This window comes from Dendrobates tinctorius, unplaced genomic scaffold (assembly GCF_039654945.1).
Source record: "Dendrobates tinctorius isolate UK_male_01 unplaced genomic scaffold, ASM3965494v1 ptg000028l, whole genome shotgun sequence".
In the NCBI taxonomy this organism is placed as follows: Eukaryota; Metazoa; Chordata; class Amphibia; order Anura; family Dendrobatidae; genus Dendrobates; species Dendrobates tinctorius.
The window spans coordinates 100672613-100694895 of NW_027361696.1; the positions used below are offsets into that span (position 1 = coordinate 100672613).

A 22283-nucleotide genomic window follows, 5' to 3' on the forward strand; every position below is an offset into this window, starting at 1 on the left:
CCTTATAGCCTGACTTCTGGCTAGGTTGGGGAACAAAAGGGCTGATATTTCTTTGGTTTCTCCTCGGGGAACCCTTTCTTTTTGTCTGATGCCTTTTCCAGAATATCATATAGAACAGGGCCAAACACTATTGCCTGAGAAGGGAATGGAACACAGATTGTTTTTGGACTATGTGTCCCCAGACCAAGTCTTTAGCCAGATAGCCCTCCAGGCAGTATTGGATAAAGACCCATTCCTGGCTGTGAATAGTACAGATTCAGATTCTGCTGATACGTCAGTCATGAATCCGGTCGCCAGATTCAGGAGGGGGAAGGGATTTTAGAATGGTGTCCCTGGGGGTCTTAAGACCTCAAGTGTTCCGCCAAATCGTCGACCCATAAATGCATGGACCAATCCCGGATTATGGATGCCGAGGTTTCCCATGTTCTCTTTAGGAGGCCATCCGTCTTCCGGTCCATGGGTTCTTTTCGGCTGGAGGAGTCCTCAAACAGAATTGAGGTTCTCTTTGCCACCTTGGCTACCGGAACGTCGATCTTGGGGAAGTCTTCCCAGGCTCTGATGTCTTCAGGTGCAAAGGGTAGACAAAGTTTAAAGTCTGTAGGAATAACAAGTCTTTTTTCTGCATCCTCCCATTCCTCCATGATCATAGAGTGAATGTGGCTGTTGACCGGGAATACTCTGTTTCTCTTGGATCGTAGCCCCCAAACATCTAGTCCTCTACGGAGAGGGGTTTTGGGGCTTCCTCCACCTGCATAGTATTTCGTACTGCACGGAGGATGTCAGCTTTGTCCTCGGAGGAAAAGAGATCTCTTCCCTCCCTCTGGTGGGTCAGTAAATACTTCCCCTTCTTCCTGGTCGGATTCATCCAACGTCATCTCTTCTTCAGAGGACACTTCTATTTCCCTTGCTCTTTTACGGGAACCACTCTGGGATTCGGGCTGTGAGGTATGTGCGTGATCTATCCCAGAAATTGAGGCCTGGACCTCCTCTCTGATTATGGAACTCATGTCCGACAGCAAAGAATTCTGCTCTTCTCTGATAAATTTTAAGTGCAGGGTTCAAATAGGTGCTTCTGCCAGGTGTCCGGTAGCTTTACGCTACAGATCGCACATCTTCTACCCTTTCCTGACTTCTTGCTATCATTTTAAGGAACTGCGGAGACAGGTGTCACCCCCCTAGAATAAACAGAGTAGATGCCATGTGTTTCTGTGTGTGGGGTAAGGGCTTAGAGTGGGTATCTTTTTACAAGCTTACTCACATGCCCCTGGTTCTGTTCCAAGCCAATCTCAGTTTTAGCAGAATCCTCCATGTCCTAAGCAAACAGTAGGGCAGCCTGCACACATTTCATGACCCTATATATACGATACCTGTCCGGATTCCTCTGTCCTGATGTCCTCGGATCCTTCTTCCTGCGTTCCACCGTGGAATGCACACTGGCCTCGACCCGAAAGTGCTCTGCCCGTCTTCCAGAGATGACGTCACCGGAAGCACTCCAGCAGAGTTTCAGTGCGCCGGAGGCAGACGCCGGAGCAGAGCATCCAGGCAGGAGGAATCGGCTCACAACCCAGGAGCAGCACTCACCAAGGTAGGCTGAGGGACCCCCCCTCCCATCGGAGGGAGTCGGCCGCAGATTACTTGACAGCAGGAAGGGAAAGGCTGGGCCCCCCAATCTATGCTGATCTGCCCGGTACAGCCAGGGATAGGAGATCCCTCTCATCGTTCCTATCCTCACTGAGACAAGAAAAAACACAGGGGTGGAGATGGGGGGGTCCTTTTAATCTCTCGTTGTTTCCTGTCCCAGTGACGATAAGAAGGATGTCCTCCATGGTGCTGTCAGGATTGATGACCAGGAAAAGAATAATTATTGCCTTGTCAACCTGGTTACCCCATGGAACACTAGCAAATAATTGTATTTGCTTCAATCCTGAAGGATATGGAAACACCAAAAGTAGAACAGAAGTCATAACCAGGTTAAAGGCCAGGAAGTTAAACAATAAAAGGCCCTGAACCTGGAAGTTTTCACTTGCACCCTTAAAAGGGAATCTGTCACCTCATTTTTGGCCTTTGAGATGTTGCCACAGCCATCAGGGGCTTATCTACAGCATTCTGTAATCCTGTAGATAAGTCCCCGATGTAACCTAAAAGATAAGAAGAACAAGTTAGATTATACTCACATGGGGGGCGTGGTCCGGTGAGGTGGGTGTCGCGGTCCGGCGCCTCCCATCTTCTAGCGATGACGTCCTCCTTCTTACTTCTGCTGCGGCTCCTGCGCAGGCGTACTTTATCTGCCCTGTTGAGGGCAGAGTAAAGTACTGCAGTGTGCAGGACCTCTCTGACCTTTCTCGGCGCCTGTGCACTGCAGTACTTTACTCTGCCCTCAACAGGGCAGATATAGTACGCCTGCGCAGGAGCCGCGGCAGAAGAAGGAGGACGTCATCGCTAAAAGATGGGAGGCGCCGGACCAGAAAACGACACCCATCGGACCGGACCCCCGGGTGAGTATAATCTAACTCATTTTTCTTATCTTTCGGGTTACATCGGGGGCTTATCTACAATATTACAGAATGCTGTAGATAAGTAACTGATGGCTGTGGCCGCATCTCATAGGCCAAAAATGAGGTGACAGATTCCCTTTAAAGTTGGTCCAGTTCTCGTTGGGCGCTTCCTGTGGCGCCGATGAGCGACGCGAGGACGCGGGCGGGAGAACGTCAGGATCACCACGTCTGACAGGTAAGTAGCGACCCCCGACCGCTGTTATGTCGCTGGTGAGATCTGCCTGTTTGGCAGCTCACTAGCGACCACTTAGCGATGCACCAGCGATCCATATCGTTGTCGGGATCGCTGGTGCATCGCTAAGTGTAACGGTACCCTTATAAACTTTAAAGGGAATCTGTCACCTCATTTTTGGCCTATGAGATGCGGCCACAGCCATCAGGTACTTATCTACAGCATTCTGTAATATTGTAGATAAGCCCCCGATGTGACGTTCTCTCGCGATCAGCGATAACCAGCGGGGGAGCCAGTCGGAGGTAAGTATCACACATAGCGATATCACTAGCAATATCGCTGCTGCATCACAAAATCGGTGACGTTACAGCGATATTGCTAGCGATATCACTATGTGTAACGGGCCCTTAACATAAGTAGAGCATGTTGGACAGTTTTTCCACATCTAAGTGACAAGCTAAGCGCAAAGCTTAACCTTAAAAATGTGTGGAGGTGACTGAATAGTTACATCTGAAAGGTGGAGAGGTCATCTCTGGTTTGACTTCTAGCAGGACTCCAACACTGCAAAGCAACACCCTAGCCCACCCAGCATGGAGCATGGTGTCTACAGCAAGAGGACCCAAGAGTATCTTGGTCTGGTGCTCTGCCCTGCCTAACAGGAACTTTATATGCAACCTTGCTAAGGTGCATTAACACTAACATGACATCCAAAATCCTCCCTGGTGAATTCCCTAGTGAATGAGTGGGGGTTATCATGTGATAAAGGTTCACTTACTTGCCACCTTGAAGATAATCAGTGGAGAGATGAATATGTTGACTTTGGGACAGACCATGCAGATTCTATTCAGTGTTACTATGGGGCAGTGTTGTCATAGTGGGCTGGACATACAAATTTTGTTCTATGTTGATGCAGTCCTGACGGAGAATACATAAAAATTTTGTATAGATGTTGTCTCCGGCTAGATGTGTCACTAGTGGGCACAATGTAAGGAATCTATCCTGATGTTTTGACGAGCAATTTCCCATGATGCAATAATCCTCCCTTTTTACCCTCTTCTTGCTGGCTCACCCGATGTACCTGCAGAGTCTTCCCCTTCAGCATCTGCCCCACGAGCAGCATAATACACTGGCATAGTGAGGGAGACAGAGGAGCTAGGCTGCTCTGGTCCACTGTGCCTCTTTGGAGGAAGGAGTAACAGTGTGATTACATTCATCACTGTGCCCCCCCCTACTTGGGGATAAGCTGGGAGATTGTGTTACCCTGGTTTCCCAGCTACAGAAGAATAAAAAAAAATCTAAAACAAAACAAGAAAAGCTGTGCAAAAGTAGGAAGGTCTGTCTCCTACAGGAACTAAACTAACAACTGATCTATCTCAGTGCCTGCAGGAGGGGAATAGCTGGTGGAGAAAACACTTAAATACTCAGTGTTTGCTTCCTAGTGACAGCAGGTTTTTGTGTCACCAATGACACGGACGAGAATAAATGTTCACAAATCTTTAGGTGAGAAAGTGAACCGGTACCTGACAATTTTTAGATCATATTTCTAAAAGAAAACCAAATAACTCTATAACAGTTAAAAAGCCTGCAAAGTACTCATCAATAGAGTCATTACTGGAAACTTACCTTTGAATGTTTCTCAAAATGTGGAAGAGATCGGTTCTCAAAGCCATCGGGAACACGAGAGCCGCTGATAGCCTGCTGACCCACACAAGCAATCATCTGGGAGATGTTAATAAATGAGCCTTAAAAAAAAAAATGGAAGAATTACATGTACGCAAATGAAACTCTCCCATAACCTTGAGCACAGGTCAGATCTGCATATTTGTTATTTATGAAGTCAGTGGAATGTAGTGATACATACTACAAATTTTCAGAAAAATAGTGTATCTACTGGAAACTTTAAGTCAAAATATATGTGTTAAAATGTAGGTGATGTAAATGAACAGGTATTAGCGTTACTACCGTATACTAACACTGCCGCAGAATGAGGCATGTCTGTACACAGTAGAAATAAAACTGATAAAAGGATGAGTAAATAGGTATAGCCTCCTGCGCTGGCTGCTATTAAAGTGTAAAACCATAATAGACGTACCAGTAAAACAAAACGATAGACAACAACATATAAACCAAAGGACTATAAGCACAAAGTTATGGCCGTTTGTTAGTGCTTGCAGAGTATTGCACGTGAGTGTCAGTGTTCACTGATCTTTGTGTATAATGATGGCGTGTAGATAACCTCACGACCAGTCTATTTTATCTGGATAATAGCATCCCGAGTATCGTACTTCTAGATCTGTAGTAATGCATTGTGGATAGGAATTCAACCCTGTGAGAGAGCTCTGGGCTGTAGTGATTGTTCCAAGTTCACTAGTTTCGAAGACAGCGTTTTTCGGTACCTAGCGCTACTGAAATCCAGATAAATCGAACCAGCATCCAACACGGTTTGAAAAGTCTTAGTTACTCACCGGTTAACGGTATTTTTCGGAGTCCATGACAGCACCACCTGAGAGAGGGGATCCGCCCTTTAGGAACAGGAAACCTACAGATACAAAAAGGGTGGCACCTCTCCCACGCATCAGCTGGATTACAGAGCATAAGAGGACTTCCAAGGTTAATGCATGATTTATGTACAGTATTCTTTACAATTATAACTTTTATCACCAGTGAGCATATACAAGAAAAAAGACGTGCACACCCCAATTAAACTAAAGGGAGGGAATATACGGGTGCTGTCATGGACTCCGAAAAATACCGTTAACCGGTGAGTAACTAAGACTTTATTCGGTCGTCCATGACAGCACCACCTGAGAGATTTACAGAGAGTAATATCAGCTTTACGGAGGGACTACAGCCTGCAGCACCCTTATACCAAAAGAGAGGTCTGTGGAAGCACCCAGGTCTAGCCTATAATGACTATAAAAGGTGCTCGGAGAGGACCAAGTAGCCGCCTTACATATCTGGTCGATGGAGACTTCTGATCTTTCGGCCCATGAGGTTGCCATTGCCCTGGTGGAATGCGCCCTCAGCTTTCCGGGTGGCAACCTGCCCTTTGATGTGTATGCTATTGCAATCGCCTCTCTAATCCATCTGGCTAGTGTATTTTTTGATGCTCTACAACCTTTTCTGGGGCCTTGATGAGAGATAAATAGGGCATTATCTTTCTTCCAGGGATCGGTGACTGACAGATATTCTATGAGGCCTCTCCTGACATCCAGGGTGTGTAGTTTCCTTTCCTTCTCGTTAGTTGGATTAGGGAGGAAGGATGGCAGAACTATCTCCTGTGTCCTATGGAAACTAGAAACTACCTTTGGCAAGTACGCTGGATCAGGTCTAAGTATTACCCTATCCTCTTTAAACTGTAAATAAGGAGGACACCTAGATAAAGCCTGAATATCGCTTATTCTGCGAGCTGATGTTAGAGCTACCAGGAAGGCTACCTTGAGGGACAGGTTTTTTAGGGAAGCCGACGAGATAGGTTCGAATGGAGTCTCTGTCATAGCAGTGAGGACTAGGTTCAAGTCCCACGGCATAAACCTATCCTTCATTATTGGCCTGGATCTACCTGCTGCCTTAATGAATCTGCTTATCCAATAATTACCAGCAATGTTACAGCTAAACAGAGCCCCCAAGGCTGACACTTGTACTTTAAGGGTACTGGTAGAGAGTTCCATGTCTAGACCTTTTTGTAGGAACTCTAATATCTGCATTATAGGTGCTGAATCCCCAGCGATTACTTCTGAGTTTTGAAGGAATTTTTTCCAAATCCTAACGTAAATTTTTGTGGTAATGATTTTCCTACTTTTAAGTAGGGTGTTAATTAGGTCTGCGGAGAAACCCTTCTCTTCTAATAATGACCGTTCAAACTCCACGCCGTCAGATGAAGGCCAGCCACCTGAGGATGGAAGACTGGGCCCTGGGACAGGAGATCCGGGATGTCCGGCAGAACCCAAGGATCGGACACCGACATGGTCCTGAGGCATGAGAACCATGCTCTCCTGGGCCAAAACGGAGCGATAACTATCACCCTTGCTCTGTCTTTCCTGATTTTCCTCATCACTAGGGGTAGAAGAGATAGGGGAGGGAAGGCGTAGGCTAGTTTGAAGTCCCAGTTTATCAGGAAGGCATCTACCGCCAGAGGATTTTCTCTGGGATTCAGGGAGCAGAATTGTTTCAATTGCGTGTTGTCTCTGGTGGCGAATAGGTCTACCTCTGGATATCCCCACTTTTGAACAATCAGATTGAATATGGAGGTGTTTAAAGACCATTCCCCTTGCTTTAGCCGATTGCGGCTTGAAAAGTCTGCCGTGATGTTGTCTTTTCCTTTTATATGCAATGCTGTTAAAGATAGGAAGTATTGTTCTGCTAGATGGAACAACCGCTCTGCTACAAACATCAGGGGTCTGGAACGAGTCCCGCCTTGGTGATTGATGTATGCCACGGTGACCTGATTGTCGGAGAACACTCGCACGTGATGGCCCTGTAGGTACACAAGGAGCTTTTTAGCCGCCTGTTCTACTGCCGTCAATTCTTTTAGGTTAGATGACATTCCTAACTGATGATGTTGCCATTGGTCCTGGACTAAAATTTCACCCATATGAGCTCCCCAACCGTAAGGACTAGCATCCGTGGTGACTATGCGGGTTACGTTATACTCCCAGGGCACCCCTTTTGATAAGTTATCCTTGTCTAACCACCACTCTAGGGACTCCCTTGTGTTAAGGGATAAGGTTAGCTGACCCTCCAAGTAACCTCCAAGGACTTTTTGATGTAATAAGACCTCGCTCTGTAGTTTCCTTGCATGAAACTGGGCCCACTGGACTGCCGGGATACAGGCCGAAAGAGAGCCTAGAAGGGACATGGCTTTTCTGAGGGACATGGTGGGGTTATTGGAGGCGTTCAGGATCTGATAATGGAGGCGAACAAGCTTGTCCGGAGGCAGACGGCATTCCTGTTTTTCAGAATCCAGGGTTAGGCCCAAAAATTGTTGGACTTTCATTGGTTGCAACCGGGACTTTTTGACGTTCAGCAACCATCCTAACCGTTCTAGGGCAGACATTGCCTTTTGTAGCTGTTGTAAACAATGGTTCGCCGTTTTACCTACAATAAGAAAATCGTCCAGGTAGGGGATCACCAGAATGTTCGATTCACGTAGATGGGCCATGACCTCCGCTATCACCTTAGTAAACACTCGGGGAGCGACTGCCACTCCAAAAGGGAGGGCCGCATATTGGAAATGTCGAATTGACCCATCCAACTGAACCGCCACTCTGAGGAACCGCTGATGGCCTGCATGGATGGGTATATGGTAGTATGCGTCTTTTAAGTCTAACACCACCATGAAGCAGTTTTGGAACAGCAATTTTATTGCAGATTTAATCGTTTCCATCTTAAAGGGACGTATGACCAAAAATTTGTTGAGGGCCTTAAGGTTAATTATTGTCCTAAAGGAGCTGTCCGGTTTGCAGACCAGGAACAGAGGGGAGTAGAATCCCTTCCCCCATTCTTCCTCTGGAGCCTCTATCAGGACTTTCTTAGCGCACAGGTTATGAACCTCGGCTTCCAGGGCAGCTTGTTCTGCCGCAGACGACCTGAGTGGGGTGATTTTAAATTGATCAAGGGGAACCCTAGAAAACTCTAGTCGTAGTCCCACGGCTATTATCCCCAATATCCAGCTGCTATTGGAGATCAGAGACCAGGATGGGTAGAAGGCAGCTAGTCTCCCTCCTACTGGGGCAACTAGTCATTGGGGCGGCTTTTTCGTATCCCGAGCTGGACCTTCCTGGCGCCCTCCCCCAAACATGAATCCTGTACCTTTCCTTTTTTTATCATCCCATCTGCCCTGATCTCTGGACGGCCTTCTCCGGAAAAACCCTTTCCTGGCAAAGGGACGTCTGTAAGAGGGGCTCGGGAGACTGGGAAATTTCTTTTTGTCATCTCCAGCTTTCTCCAACAATTCGTCCAAGACGGGGCCGAATAGGTACTCCCCCTCGCAGGGAATGGAACAGAGACGGGACCGGGCTTGAATATCTCCTGGCCAGCATTTTAACCAGAGCGCTCTTCGCGCTGCATTAGACAGACCTGCGGCTTTAGCAGCCATTCTTGCAGAGTCTGCAGAAGCATCGGCTAAAAACGCCGCGGCATTCTGAATGATGGGCAAATTTTTCCGAATAGATGATCTTGAAGCTCCATCTCTTAGTTCGGAATCTAGCTGATCTAGCCAGACCATCATAGATCTGGCTGTACAGGTGGCAGCTACCGCTGGTCTTAACGCGCCTGCTGACATCTCCCATGTCCCTTTAAGGAAAGAATCCGCTTTTTTATCTAACGGATCTTTCAGGGAGGCCATATCGTCAAATGGTATGGCGGATTTTTTAGATGCTTTGGCTACTGCTGCATCTAGTTTCGGGGCTTTATCCCATCTGTTTACTACCGGGTTATCGAAGGGGTATCTCCGCTTAAAGGCTGGTGGCATGGAGCCCCTTTTCTCCGGTCTCTTCCATTCTCTATCAATTATGCTCTGAACCTTTTCGTTCAATGGAAAAGCTTTACGTTTTTTGGGGTCCAACCCCCCGAACATTATGTCCTGTGCTGAGAGTTCCCGTTTTTTGTCCGCTACCCCCATGGTGGACCGTATAGCTTTCACTAATTTGTCCATCTGGTCTAAGGGGAAGCAGAACCGGCTAGAGTCTTCATCCGAGGAAGACGACGAGGAGGCCGAGGAGTCCGAGGAATTGTCACCCTTCCCAGGGGCGACTGAGGCCTACGAGCCTGAACCACTAGCCTCTCTTCTCCTAGAAGGTTCTCTTTGAGGTAAAGCTTTCATTTCTGCCCTGATCATGTCTCTCAGGTTTGAAGTGAAGTCAGGTGTCTCTTCCGCTACCTGCATAAACGGGGGAGAGTATAAGGGCCTGACAATCTACCCCTGGACTCCCTGTCCTTAATAACTCCTACCGTCTGCCGTATGCATGGCTGGCATAACTTTTTAGGGTGGCCATCTGGTAGGGGGGAACTACAGAGGGCACATTCCCTGTGTTTCTGTTTTCCCGTAACCTTCTTCCCCTGAAAAAAACAAGGGAACACTGCATCAGGGTACATTCACGGAGATCTCTTACCCATGCAGATGAGGCAGGTACCGGATCACGGAGGCAGGCAGGGGGGTCCTTTCTGGAGGAACTTTCGCGGCTCTGGTCGCTAGTTCGTCTCTGATTCTTCTGTTGGCCACTCGCCTGTTTCTGCGGGTGCTCCTGCGTCTCGTCCTGTTGGACTAAGGGGGCTTCCGACGTATCCATTGCTGGGGCCTTCAGAAGCACCCCAGCGGCGTCCCCATCTGCCTTATATGGCCTCCTGTCCGGGTCAGCAGGCATCCTGCCATAGCACCACCCACCCGGCTTTTGCGTTCCCTCCCCCATGCTCCGGCCCCCCTTGCCTTCGCCGGGTCGCCGCGCGACCCCCGGACCGGCATGCACCCGCGGCGCGCGCCGGAGGCCGCCGGCACCCGACTTCCGGTATCTGCGCTATCGCTCCGTCACTTCCGCCGCTCACAGAGCCCTGCGGGAGCGCGCGCGAAGGAGCCGCGCAGCCCCGCCCGGAGTGCCAGCACCCCCCCGCGCCCGCCGCCATGAGCCCGGCCAGGGGACAGCACCGACCCGGAGGACCGGGCCTGGGGAAGCGCACCGGGGCATACATACCAGGTGCTGGCTTTGGAGACGGCATCCACCGGACCCCTGCTCCACCTGCTTCGTCCACTGCCGTGGTGACCTACCCGGCCCCACCGTGGCGCTTCCAGGGACCCCGCACTGACCGAGGTAGGAGACCCCCTCGCTACCTGGGTCGGTCAGCCGGCCTGGGTATTCAATGATGATTCCATGACGGACGATCTGTAGAGAGTCCTGTCCTCTAGGAACAGGAAACCAACTGATGCGTGGGAGAGGTGCCACCCTTTTTGTATCTGTAGGTTTCCTGTTCCTAAAGGGCGGATCCCCTCTCTCAGGTGGTGCTGTCATGGACGACCGAATAAAGTTACACTTATCTTCTTTAAAGCTGAATCCCCTTTATTCCATGGCTTCTTATGTAGGAGCTGTCTAATGATAGACCTGCAGGGCTACTTATTAGCTGGACCTTTTATCCCTACCCTCATACTGCGGGAAAAATATTACTAAATGAATGGGTGCATCTAATCTTATGGAAGTGACAAATAATATTTATTAGTAGTTAGATATACAGTGCTCGTTTTCTTTGTTACAAACACTACTATAAAAAGAGCAAATCTTTTTATCGCGCTATTTAAACACTGAATTGCAAATTAATTTATATAATTATGCGCATTTTTATACTAGGGTCTTCAAACATGCAGGTTGTAACTAAAGAAAATTGCAGCATATATCTGTTGGGTTATATTTGTAGCTTACTATGAAGGTAGAGATAAAATGTCCGGCTAGTGAGGAACACTACAGGTGTGGGATAAGACAGCTGCTAATAGCCGAAGAGGAATAATAAGAAAAGCGTTGCTTTTCGAAACGCATTGGCCCATGGTTTCATCTATCTGGACTCGTGTACTTCCAGGTGACGTCACTTAACAATGCAGTCTTTGAAATTTGTGGATTTCAGAGAATGACTAACGGCTAGAGAGCTCTCACGGTACTGGTTATCTCCCACCCTTGTATTACTATGTATCAAGGTCTACGATACTTGGGAAAGCATTACCCAGAATGGACAGACTTGTCGGTGAGGTTATTGCCTACACACCATCACATTATACAAAGATCAGTGAACACTGACATCCTGCATGTATTACTTGGCAAGCACTCACACACAGCCAGGACTTTGTTCATAACGTCCTCTGAAACACACATTGCTATCTATTGTTCGGTTTCATTGTTACATTTATGATACCTTTGCATTTTAATAGACATCAGGGAAGGAGGTATAGACCTCCATACTGTGCCTTTATTATACAATTATTACCTAGGTTAAAAAAGAAAACTGGAAATAAAGAATACACTCGAAATATTGGTGAAAGTTCCGTTCATTTGAATATATTGCATCAGTAATAGCAAAAAGGTTTCATCTGTGTGATGTAACAAACCTTTGGAGCCACATAAAGCCATAATCAGAGGGCTGTTGCTCTTGTCCAGTTCTCGCAGGCAGGCACTACCAGCATGGTCTCTGATCACGGACAGTTCACGCAAGATCAAGGCCTTATGAAAAAAAAGGAAAAAATTAGAAAAAACACTCCAGAGAAAACGCCGCTAGTTTTAAGTCTCAAGAAGCTGCATTTTCTTGCATACTATGGAAAAAAAAGCTTCCAAAAAGTCTCAGATAATTTTATAAATGGCAAAAAATATTAGAAGCAAAAAAAGAAAGTTTCTAGATAATATAAGGCTTTCAAGTATCTTAAGCTTGTACCAATAGATATTCAATAACGCAAGGCAAAAAACCTGGTAGCAATGGAGTCTCAATTTAGTAAAAAGTGAGAAGAAAAACCTTTCCGATTATGTCTAACACATGAGCATGGCATATTACTATAGAGCTGTGGCTTGCATGGATATGTATGTATGTATGACATCTCACACAGTTAATATCAGTAGTCGCTTATACAGCTCCCCACTTTTTGGTAAGAAATGCCACATCAGTCTAGTCACTTCTGTTTAACAGATTCCTTGCCAAGGGTATAACTAAAAGCGAACAGATGCAAAATAGTAGAATAGGTAGAATGTTACTGTATAATATATATATATATATATATATATATATATATATATATATATATATATATATATATTATATGTAACAACGCATCCAATCTACAGAGGCAAAGAATTCAAACCATGTCCATAAATTATGTGAAATAATGAAAAATGACACTGGTAAAAAGTATTGAACACAAAGAAAAAGAGGTGCAAAGAGCATTGGAAAGTCATGATTCAAGCTAAAATCTATCAGTAATTAGAAAGCAATTCTGCCACTTAGTGAAAAATAATATCAGCTGGTTCAACTGATGGCCTATAAAAAGTGTCATTACCAAAGCGCAACATAAGAAACATCTCATGATAGCTAAAACCAGTGAGCGGTCTCAAGACCATCACAACCTTATTGTTGCAAAATAACAGAATTTTGGTTGCTTACCGTAAAATCTGTTTCTCAGAGTCTTCATTGGGGGGACACAGGAACCGTGGGTGTGTGCTGCTGTCACTAGGAGGTTGACACTATGCATGAAAAAAAAATGTTAACTCCGCCTCCGCAGTATACACCCCTCCGACCGGCTGTAGGACAATCAGTTAGTGAAAAAGCAGTAGGAGGAGACATCATCATGTAAGTCATCATATATTCATTACACGTAATAAAATCATGGGAGGGCGCTGTGTCCCCCAATGAAGACTCTGAGAAACAGATTTTACGGTAAGCAACCAAAATCCTGTTTTCTCCTTCGCCTCATTGGGGGACACAGGAACCGTAGGACATCCAAAAACAGTCCCTGGGGTGGGAAAAGACAGAAACTTCCTTCAGGTCAGAGAACTCACAACTGCCGCCTGCAAGATTCTTCTGCTTAGGCTGGCGTCCACTAAAGCATAGGTATGGACCTTCTAGAACCTTGAAAAGGTATGCACCGACGACCATGTGGCAGCCTTGCACAACTGCATGGCTGATGCCCTGTTGTGTACCGCCCAGGAGGCGCCCACTGCCCGGGTTGAATGGGCCTTGACCCCAGCAGGGGACACCCTGTCCTTTACCTGGTAGGCTTCCAGAATTGCCATTCTGATCCAGCGAGCAATTGTTGCCTTAGATGCCGGCAGGCCTCTTCTCACCCCATTGGGAATAACAAAAAGCGAGTCTGCCTTCCTGAAAGGAGCGGTCCTGGTCAGATAGATCCTTATCGCCCTGACCAGGTCTAGCTTATTCAAAGAACGCTCCAGAGGATGGGTTGGAGCGGGAAAAAATGACGGAAGGATTATATCCTCGTTCAGGTGGAAGACGGATACCACCTTGGGAAGAAAGTTAGGAGGAGGCCGCAAAACAACCTTGTCCTGGTGCATAATTAGGAATGGAGGACGACAGGACAATGCCGCTAATTCTGAAACCCGCATAATAGAGGTGATGGCTATGAGAAATACCACCTTCCAGGACAACAAAGACATGGGAGCTTCCTGTAGGGGTTCAAAGGGTGAACCTGTCAAGGCTTCCAAGACCAAGTTAAGATACCATGGAGCCACAGGGGATCTGTAAGGAGGGGCCGCATGTGCCACTCCTTGCAGAAAGGTCTGAACCTGTAAGCGGGAGGCCAAATTCTTTTGAAAAAGAATAGAGAGAGCAGATACCTGGCCCTTCAAGGAACTTAGGGCCAGACCGCCATCTAACCCTGCCTGGAGAAAAGCTAGGACAGATGGCAGGGAACAGGGCATAGGTGTGACATGAATAGACTCACACCAGCCAAAATAGGCCTTCCAGGCTCGATAATAGACCCTGGAAGAGGAAGGCTTCCTAGCCTGGATTATTGTATTAATGACTCGATCCGAAAAACCCGCTACTCTCAGTATTGTGGTTTCAACGGCCATGCAGTCAAACTGAGCAACAGAGAATTCGGGTGGTAAAACGGTCCCTGATCCAGGAGATCTGGTCTGTTGGGGAGTCTCCAGGGGGTGCCTGTGAAAAGATTGATAATTTCTGCGAACCAGGCCCTCCTGGGCCAGTAAGGGGCGATCAATATGACCGGCACCCCTTCCGCCTTGATCTTCTTTAGCAGCCTGGGCAGGAGAGGAAGGGGAGGGAACAGGTAAGGGAGTCTGAACTGTGTCCAGGGAATGACCAGCGCGTCGACCCCTATTGCTAGAGGATCGCGGTATCATGAGACAAACTGTTGGACCCTTCTGTTCTGTCGCGATGCCAGGAGGTCCACATCTGGAGTCCCCCATAGCTGGCATATCTGACGGAATACTTCCTGGTGTAAGGACCATTCCCCTGCCGTGAGCCCCTCCCGACTGAGGAAGTCGGCGGCCGTGTTGTCTGCGCCGGGAATGTAAACTACCGAAATTGCCGGAATTGTAGTTTCTGCCCAGTTGAAGATTCTGGATACCTCGGCCAGTGCCCGGGGACTTCTGGTTCCCCCTTGGTGATTGATGTATGCCACCGCCGTGGCGTTGTCCGTTTGAATCCGGACTGGCTGGAAGTTGACGTATCTTTCCCAATGTAGAAGTGCTAGAAAGACTGCCCTCAGTTCTAGAATGTTGATAGTGAGGATTCTTGCCTCGACCATCGTCCCTGGACAGTCAGGTGGCGGAATACCGCACCCCAGCCCAGGAGACTGGCATCTGTAGTTACTACCTGCCAGTGGACAGGGGGAAAAGGCCATCCCAGATCAACAAGGGGGGAGTCAGCCACCACTTGAGGGACTCCCTGGTCTGAATGGAAGGGAGGAAGGGGCGATCCAGCGAAGAGATGGACCTGTCCCACTGAAGGAGGATGTTCATCTGCAGTATCCTGGAACGGAACAGGGCAAAGGGTATTGCCTCTGAAGCTGCCACCATTCTTCCCAGGACTCTCATGGCAGCAGCCAGAATTTCAACAGAGAGCGAATTCCCTGCTGGAGGGTAATCCACTTTCTTTCTGGGAGAAAGACCCTTGAGCGGCGGTGGTGATTACCATTCCTAAGAATTCTAGGCGTTGTGTTGTCGTTAGGTGGGATTTCTCCCTGTTTATGATCCAACCAAACTGGGAGAGCGTGTTTAAAACTACCGCGCTAGATTTTCCTGGGCCTCAGCGAAGGAGGGCGCCTTGACGACAATATCGTCGAGATATGGTACCAATATTATGCCTCTGACCCTTAATATAGCTACCATCGCTGCCATAATCTTTGTAAAAATTCTGGGGGCTGTTGCCAGCCCAAATGGCAGGGCCACAAACTGGAAATGCTGCTTTTGGACAGCAAAATGCAGAAACCTCTGATGTCCCTGAAAAATGGGGACGTGTAGGTAGGCGTCCTGGATATCTATGGAACATAGGAATTACTCATCCTCCATAGACGTAATTATCGACAGAATCGATTCCATCCTGAAAAGGCGTAAGCGGACCCATGTGTTTAGCCTTTTGAGGTCTAGTATGGGACGAACTGAGCCATCCTTTTTTGGTATCACAAACAGGTTTGAGTAAAAGCCGGTGATATGTTCCTGCTCGGCAGGGCTGTGGAGTCGGTAAGCCAAACCTCCAACTCCACCACTCCCATACATATTGCTTATATTTAAGTGAAAAATCTATTGTAGTACAATGTGAACATCAGACATTTAATCATTTTTATGATCCAATAATCAAGATATTTAGATAGAACAGAATATATATTTATTGGAATACAACTTTAGAACACAAAAAACTGTAATAAATTGTAAATATGTAATACACTATGTAATATCGATTACATATATACAGTACAGACCAAAAGTTTGGACACACCTTCTCATTCAAAGAGTTTTCTTTTATTTCATGACTATCAAAATTGTAGATTCATTCTGAAGGCATCAAAACTATGAATTAGCACATGTGGAATTATATAATTAACAAAAAAGTGTGAAACAACTGAAAATATGTCTTATATTCTAGGTTCTTAAAAGAAGCCACCTTTTGCTTTGATTACTGCTTTGCACACTCTTGGCATTCTCTTGATGAGCTTCAAGAGGTAATCACCGGAAATGGTCTTCCAACAGTCTTGAAGGAGTTTCCAGAGATGCTTAGCATTTGTTGGCCCTTTTGCCTTCACTCTGCGGTCCAGCTCACCCCAAACCATCTCGATAGGGTTCAGTTCTGTTGACTGTGGAGGCCAGGTCATCTGGCGTAGCACCCCATCACTCCTCTCCTTGGTTAAATAGCCCTTACACAGCCTGGAGGAGTGTTTGGGGTCATTGTCCTGTTGAAAAATAAATGATGGTCCAACTAAACGCAAACCGGATGGAATAGCATGCCGCTGCAAGATGCTGTGGTAGCCCTGCTGGTTCAGTATGCCTTCAATTTTGAATAAATCCCCAACAGTGTCACCAGCAAAGCACCCCCACACCATCACACCTCCTCCTCCATGCTTCACGGTGGGAACCAGGCATGTAGAGTCCATCTGTTCACCTTTTCTGCGTCGCACAAAGACATGGTGGTTGGAACCAAAGATCTCAAATTTGGACTCATCAGACCAAAGCACCGATTTCCACTGGTCTAATGTCCATTCCTTGTGTTCTATAGCCCAAACAAGTCTCTTCTGCTTGTTGCCTGTCCTTAGCAGTGGTTTCCTAGCAGCTATTATACCATGAAGGCCTGCTGTACAAAGTCTCCTCTTAACAGTTGTTGTAGAGATGTGTCTGCTGCTAGAACTCTGTGCATTGACCTGGTCTCTAATCTGAGCTGCTGTTAACCTGTGATTTCTGAGGCTGGTGACTCGAATGAACTTATCCTCTACAGCAGAGGTGACTCTTGGTCCTTTCCTGGGGCGGTCCTCATGTGAGCCAATTTCTTTGTAGAGCTTGATGGCTTTTGCCACTGCACTTCGGGACACTTTCAAAGTTTTCCCAATTTTTCGGACTGACTGACCTTCATTTCTTAAAGTAATGATGGCCACTCGTTTTTCTTTACTTAGCTGCTTCTTTCTTTCCATAAGAGAAATGCCAAGAGAATGCTAAGGGAATGCCAAGAGTGTTCAAAGCAGTAATCAAGCGAAAGGTGGCTACTTTGAAGAACCTAGAATATAAGACATTTTCAGTTGTTTCACATTGCACACCCCTACACTTGAAAATAAAGCCTGCACCTTAAGAAGATGTGGTGGTGATGAATGCAGTCTATTTATTCCAACTATCAATTGATGGTGATGTGTTACTGAAGACGAGCAATGCCTGTCCTGGGCGTCCTTTTGGGCAGCTATGAGGTGTACCTGACTGGTGCTAAAAAAAAAAAAAAAAAAAAAAAAAAAAAAAAAAAAAGAAGTGTTAGTCTGTGTACTACCCGGTTGTCATTCTTTTTGGTACAGATATGATATGGATAGACAGATATGGATAAATGGATAGATAGCAAAAGCAGATTAGAAATCTGCTCTATTGAAAACATTATCTATGAGCTCAAAAACCTTTCAGGTGATGCAGTTTTTTAAAAAGTTGATCTGCTTTTGCAGCTGAAAAACGTATCCTCAAAAAACGCAGGAAAAACGCTGTGTGTGAATGTAGCCTTAGATCAGGAATATAACAGCTATTTATAGGACATTTCATAACTTTCCCAAATTCCTATGAAAAAATATTCAGCACATCCTGCATTGAATTACTGTACCCAATTTATTATATACTAGATTATGGCCCGATGCTATCGCATCGGGTGGATGCGATAGCATCACACCTCTTGCCATGTTAACCCTCAACACACACTCCTCTCACCTTTCACCATCTCCACTCACTCTTTCACTCCACATACGACCCCTTCTCTTACTCCGTCTCTCATACTCACGCTGTCATCGCCGCTGATCCACGATCCCCGACATCTTCTTCCGCCGGCGCCATCCTGGATCCAGACGTTGTCCACGCCAGCGACATGTTCTTGCGGCGACGCCATCTTGAGTATTGTGAAATCCCGCGATACTAAAGATGGCGTCGCCGGAAGAACATGTCGCTGGCGTGGACGACGTCGGGATCCAAAATGGCGTCGGCGAAATCTCGCGAGTTTTCGCCGACGCCATTTTGGATCCCGACGTCGTCCTCACCGGCGACATGTTCTTGCGGCGACGCCATCTTCAGTATCGCGGGATTTCGCCGATCCAAAATAGCGTCGCCGCAGGAACATGTCGCCGGCGTGGATGCTGTCGGGATCCAAAATGGCGTCGGCGAAATCTTGCGAGATTTCGCCGACGCCATTTTGGATCCCGACGTCCTCCACGCCAGCGACATGTTCTTGCGGCGACGCCATCTTGACTATCGGGCGGCACGGTGGCTCAGTGGTTAGCGCTGCAGCCTTGCAGCGCTGGGGTCCTGGGTTCGAATCCCACCAAGGACAACATCTGCAAGGAGTTTGTATGTTCTCCCCGTGTTTGCGTGGGTTTCCTCCCACATTCTAAAGACATACTAATAGGGAATTTAGATTGTGAGCCCCATCGGGGACAGTTATGATAATGTGTGTGCAAACTGTAAAGCGCTGCGGAATATGTTAGCGCTATATAAAAATAAAGATTATTATTATTATTATCATCGCGGGATTTCGCCGATCCAAAATGGCGTTGCCGCAAGAACATGTCGCCGGCGTGGAGGACGTCTGGATCCAGGATGGCGCCGACGGAAGAAGATGTCGGGGATCGTGGATCAGCGGCGATGACGGCGTGAGTATGAGAGACGGAGTGAGAGAAGGGGTCGTATGTGGAGTGAAAGAGTGAGTGGAGATGGTGAAAGGTGAGAGGAGTGTGTGTGTTGAGGGTTAACATGGAAAGAGGTGTGCGGTGACGTCACCGGTTACAACTGGACGGAAGTTGTTACAACCGGAAGCTGCTTAGGGCATTTATTATTATAGATTTTAGGAGTCGGAGTCGGTCCATTTTATACCGACTACAACTCCACCAAAATGAGCACGGACTCAGACTCCACGACTCCGACTCCACAGCCCTGCTGCTCGGGAACGGGGATGATTACTCCTGCGTTGAGGAGAGAGTCGATTGCCGCAAAAAACCTAGAGCCATAGCAGCGTCTTTTGGTGGCTGCGATAGAAAGAAGCGATCTCGTGGAAGCGCGCTGAAGTCTATCTTGCATCCTGTTGATACTGCCTCCTTTACCCAGATATCCTCTACTGAATTCTGCCACACATCTCTGAAGAGGAGAAGGCGGCCTCCTAGTCTGGGAGAGGTATTGGGAAGGGAGATGGACTCCCTGTTGGCATCAGGCTGAAGTGGCTCTGCCCGGCCCTGACCTGGTAGCTCTGCTGTTGGAACCGCGGGAATGCCATGACGGGGTGGCCCGAAATGATACCTTTCTCCTATCTCTCGGTGCTTGTGACCTCTGCGGGCCCTGAGCATAAGTGCCTGTCGCTGGGGTACGGCGAAAGGGATGAGCCCTACGTTTGAAAACATATCGATGAGGTTTGGCCTGAGGGAGAAGCGAGCTTGTACACCCCCATTGCATCCTTAATGATTTCATCTAACATTGACCCAAAGAGCCGGGTTCCCTGAAACGGCAGATTGGTCAGTGATTTCTTTGAGGACAAATCAGCCTGCCAAGCCTTTAGCCGGACAGCTACCATGTTACTGGATGCTTGAAATGTGCAAGACGCAGCATCCAGGGCTGCTGATACCATATACCTCCCGGCATGAGAGATTTGATCTGCGAACTCCGCCAGTTCCGCTGGTGGTGCCCCGGCCAATATGCCCTGTCTAAGCTGTTTGGCCCATTCTGTAACAGACTTAGCTATCCAGGCTGAGGCGAAGGCTGGACACAATGTAGTGGCTGCTGCCTCAATGGCGGATTTTGCCAGGGATTCTATCCTCCTATCATTGGGATCTTTTAGGGCTGCCCCACTGGCGAGTGGGAGGACTGTATTGGTAGCGAGTCTGGACACTGGTGGGTCCACCGAAGGGGAGGCGGTCCAGTTGGCAGTGAGATCTGGAGGGAAGGGATCTAGAATCCCAAAACGATTCCCTCTCTGAAACCGCCTGGTTGGGTTTTCCCTTTCCCTGGCCAACAATTCCTCAAAATCCTTGTGGGAGGTGAAGACCCTAGAGGGGGACTTATGACGCTTAAATGAAAAAACCTGATCATTAGGTTTTGATGTGGTGTCCCCAATGTTAAAAGTCTCATTGACTGTGGCAATGAGGCCCTGAACCATATCCTTGACCTGGAACTGTTCTGGCCCGTACTCCGAACCCTCCTCTGAGTGTGTCTCTGAAAATGCCTTGTCTGATTCCGGGGATGAGGACCGGGAGGAGGCAGACGGCCAGAGGAATTCTGGTGGTGAGATGGAGTGAGAAGGGGACCTGGGTTGGTGGTCCTGTCTAAACCTTTTACGGCCTCTAAAAGGCCCAAAAGGAGGCTCCTTTGGTGCTCCTGTGTCCACTGGAGTCTGAAGTAGCAATCTGTTAAGCACCATTACCAAGGTCTGTGATACCTTGGTAAGGTCGGCCACGGACTTAGATAAGGAAGAGGCCCATCCCGGACACTCGCTGTCTCCCATGGCGATGGATGGTCCCTGGGCGGTAGGCAAGGTGGCTTCCTCCTGCTCCAGGGGTAATGTGGGAGCTCTGGCAGCGGGGGGGGGCTGCACCTGCTCTCTAGTGTAGGTGACACCGTAGGTCTGCTGCAATCTGAGTAGAGTGGCGAGGGCTGAACTGAAGGAAGCCTGACATTGCATTTGGTACATACAAAATATTTGACCAAGGTCACTGAAGCGGATGAGGAGGAGCGGGACTGCTCTCCCTTGGGCATACTGACAGGTTTTACCTGGTGCTGACCGTCGGGGCTAGAGAGCGGAGTGAGGAAGCAACCTGTAGTGCAGTACTCACATACCCACGACCTGTGTCCCCGCCGCAGCTGCCACCCGGAGGCTGATGAGAGAGAGCGAGGTGAACAGCCCTGCCGCTGCCTAGAAGCCTTATGAAATCCCCGCCCGGAAGTGGTGGGCGGGGCCCTGCTCTGGCCTCCTGGAGAAGCAAGATGGCGCTGGTACAGGAAGAGAAAGCCAGGGGGCATAGCCTGCCGGGAGACGGAATCTGGCGTCGGCTGAGCTGAGCTCCTACTGGAGCCCAGGGCTATAACGCTGCCACGGGAGGAGGCTGGAACCGCGCGCCTGAAAGTAAGAGTTGGCTCTTATACTAAGTATAGCGCCATGGGTTGTAAGCCCAAGTGCTGATTACAGCGGTCACATTCAGCCAGTGAGGCTGGTGAGCAGATCATACAACGCTGCAGCCTCTTACCTCCAGTTCACTCCGTAACAGGGGTCGGTTTACCTGCATGAAAAGATTGCTGTCCCAAACCTTTTCTGCACGGCGTCTCTCTCGATCATCAGGCTCTGGTGGGCGAGTGATGGGAGACGAAGGTCAGGACCAGGAGCTGCCACCTGAACACGAGTCCTGTGTTAGGGGATAGGGTCCTGCCCGCGGGATTCATGAGGATACGGGGTGGCAGTACACGCCATACTCATAATCCCGGTGTGGGAATACAGATGTAGCATATCTACTCTGTATCCCTGCATGGTTACCTGAAAAGGAACGACGCACACCGAGGTAGGCATGGGTCTGCGAGAGACCTCTGTCCACCTCCTGATGACACTAAGCAAAACTGATTGTCCTACAGCCGGTCGGAGGGGTGTATACTGCGGAGGCGGAGTTAACTTTTTTTCATGCATAGTGTCAACCTCCTAGTGACAGCAGCACACACCCACGGTTCCTGTCCCCCCAATGAGACGAAGGAGAAATAATGATGGCATTAATTACATAAGAATTTCTAAATTACTGAAGTCTCCAGTGAGCACTGTTAGGGGCTTAATCCAGAAGTGGAAAGAACATAATTACACAATAAACCATCCACGACCAGGTGCTCAGTCAAGATTTCAGACAGGGGAATGTAAGGAAT

General features: G+C 48.0%; 1 protein-coding gene across 1 annotated transcript in view; it reads right to left on the reverse strand.

Moving 5' to 3' along the window:
• Positions 1 to 22283, reverse strand: part of POLR3A (RNA polymerase III subunit A) — a 205050-nt gene that overhangs the window by 61451 nt on the left and 121316 nt on the right. Inside the window, exons 17-18 of the mRNA XM_073571227.1 lie at positions 11813 to 11924; positions 4351 to 4469 (exon numbers count right to left, since the gene is read on the reverse strand). Of these exons, the coding sequence (XP_073427328.1) occupies positions 4351 to 4469; positions 11813 to 11924 (231 nt within the window). The remainder of the gene's footprint in view (positions 1 to 4350; positions 4470 to 11812; positions 11925 to 22283) is intronic.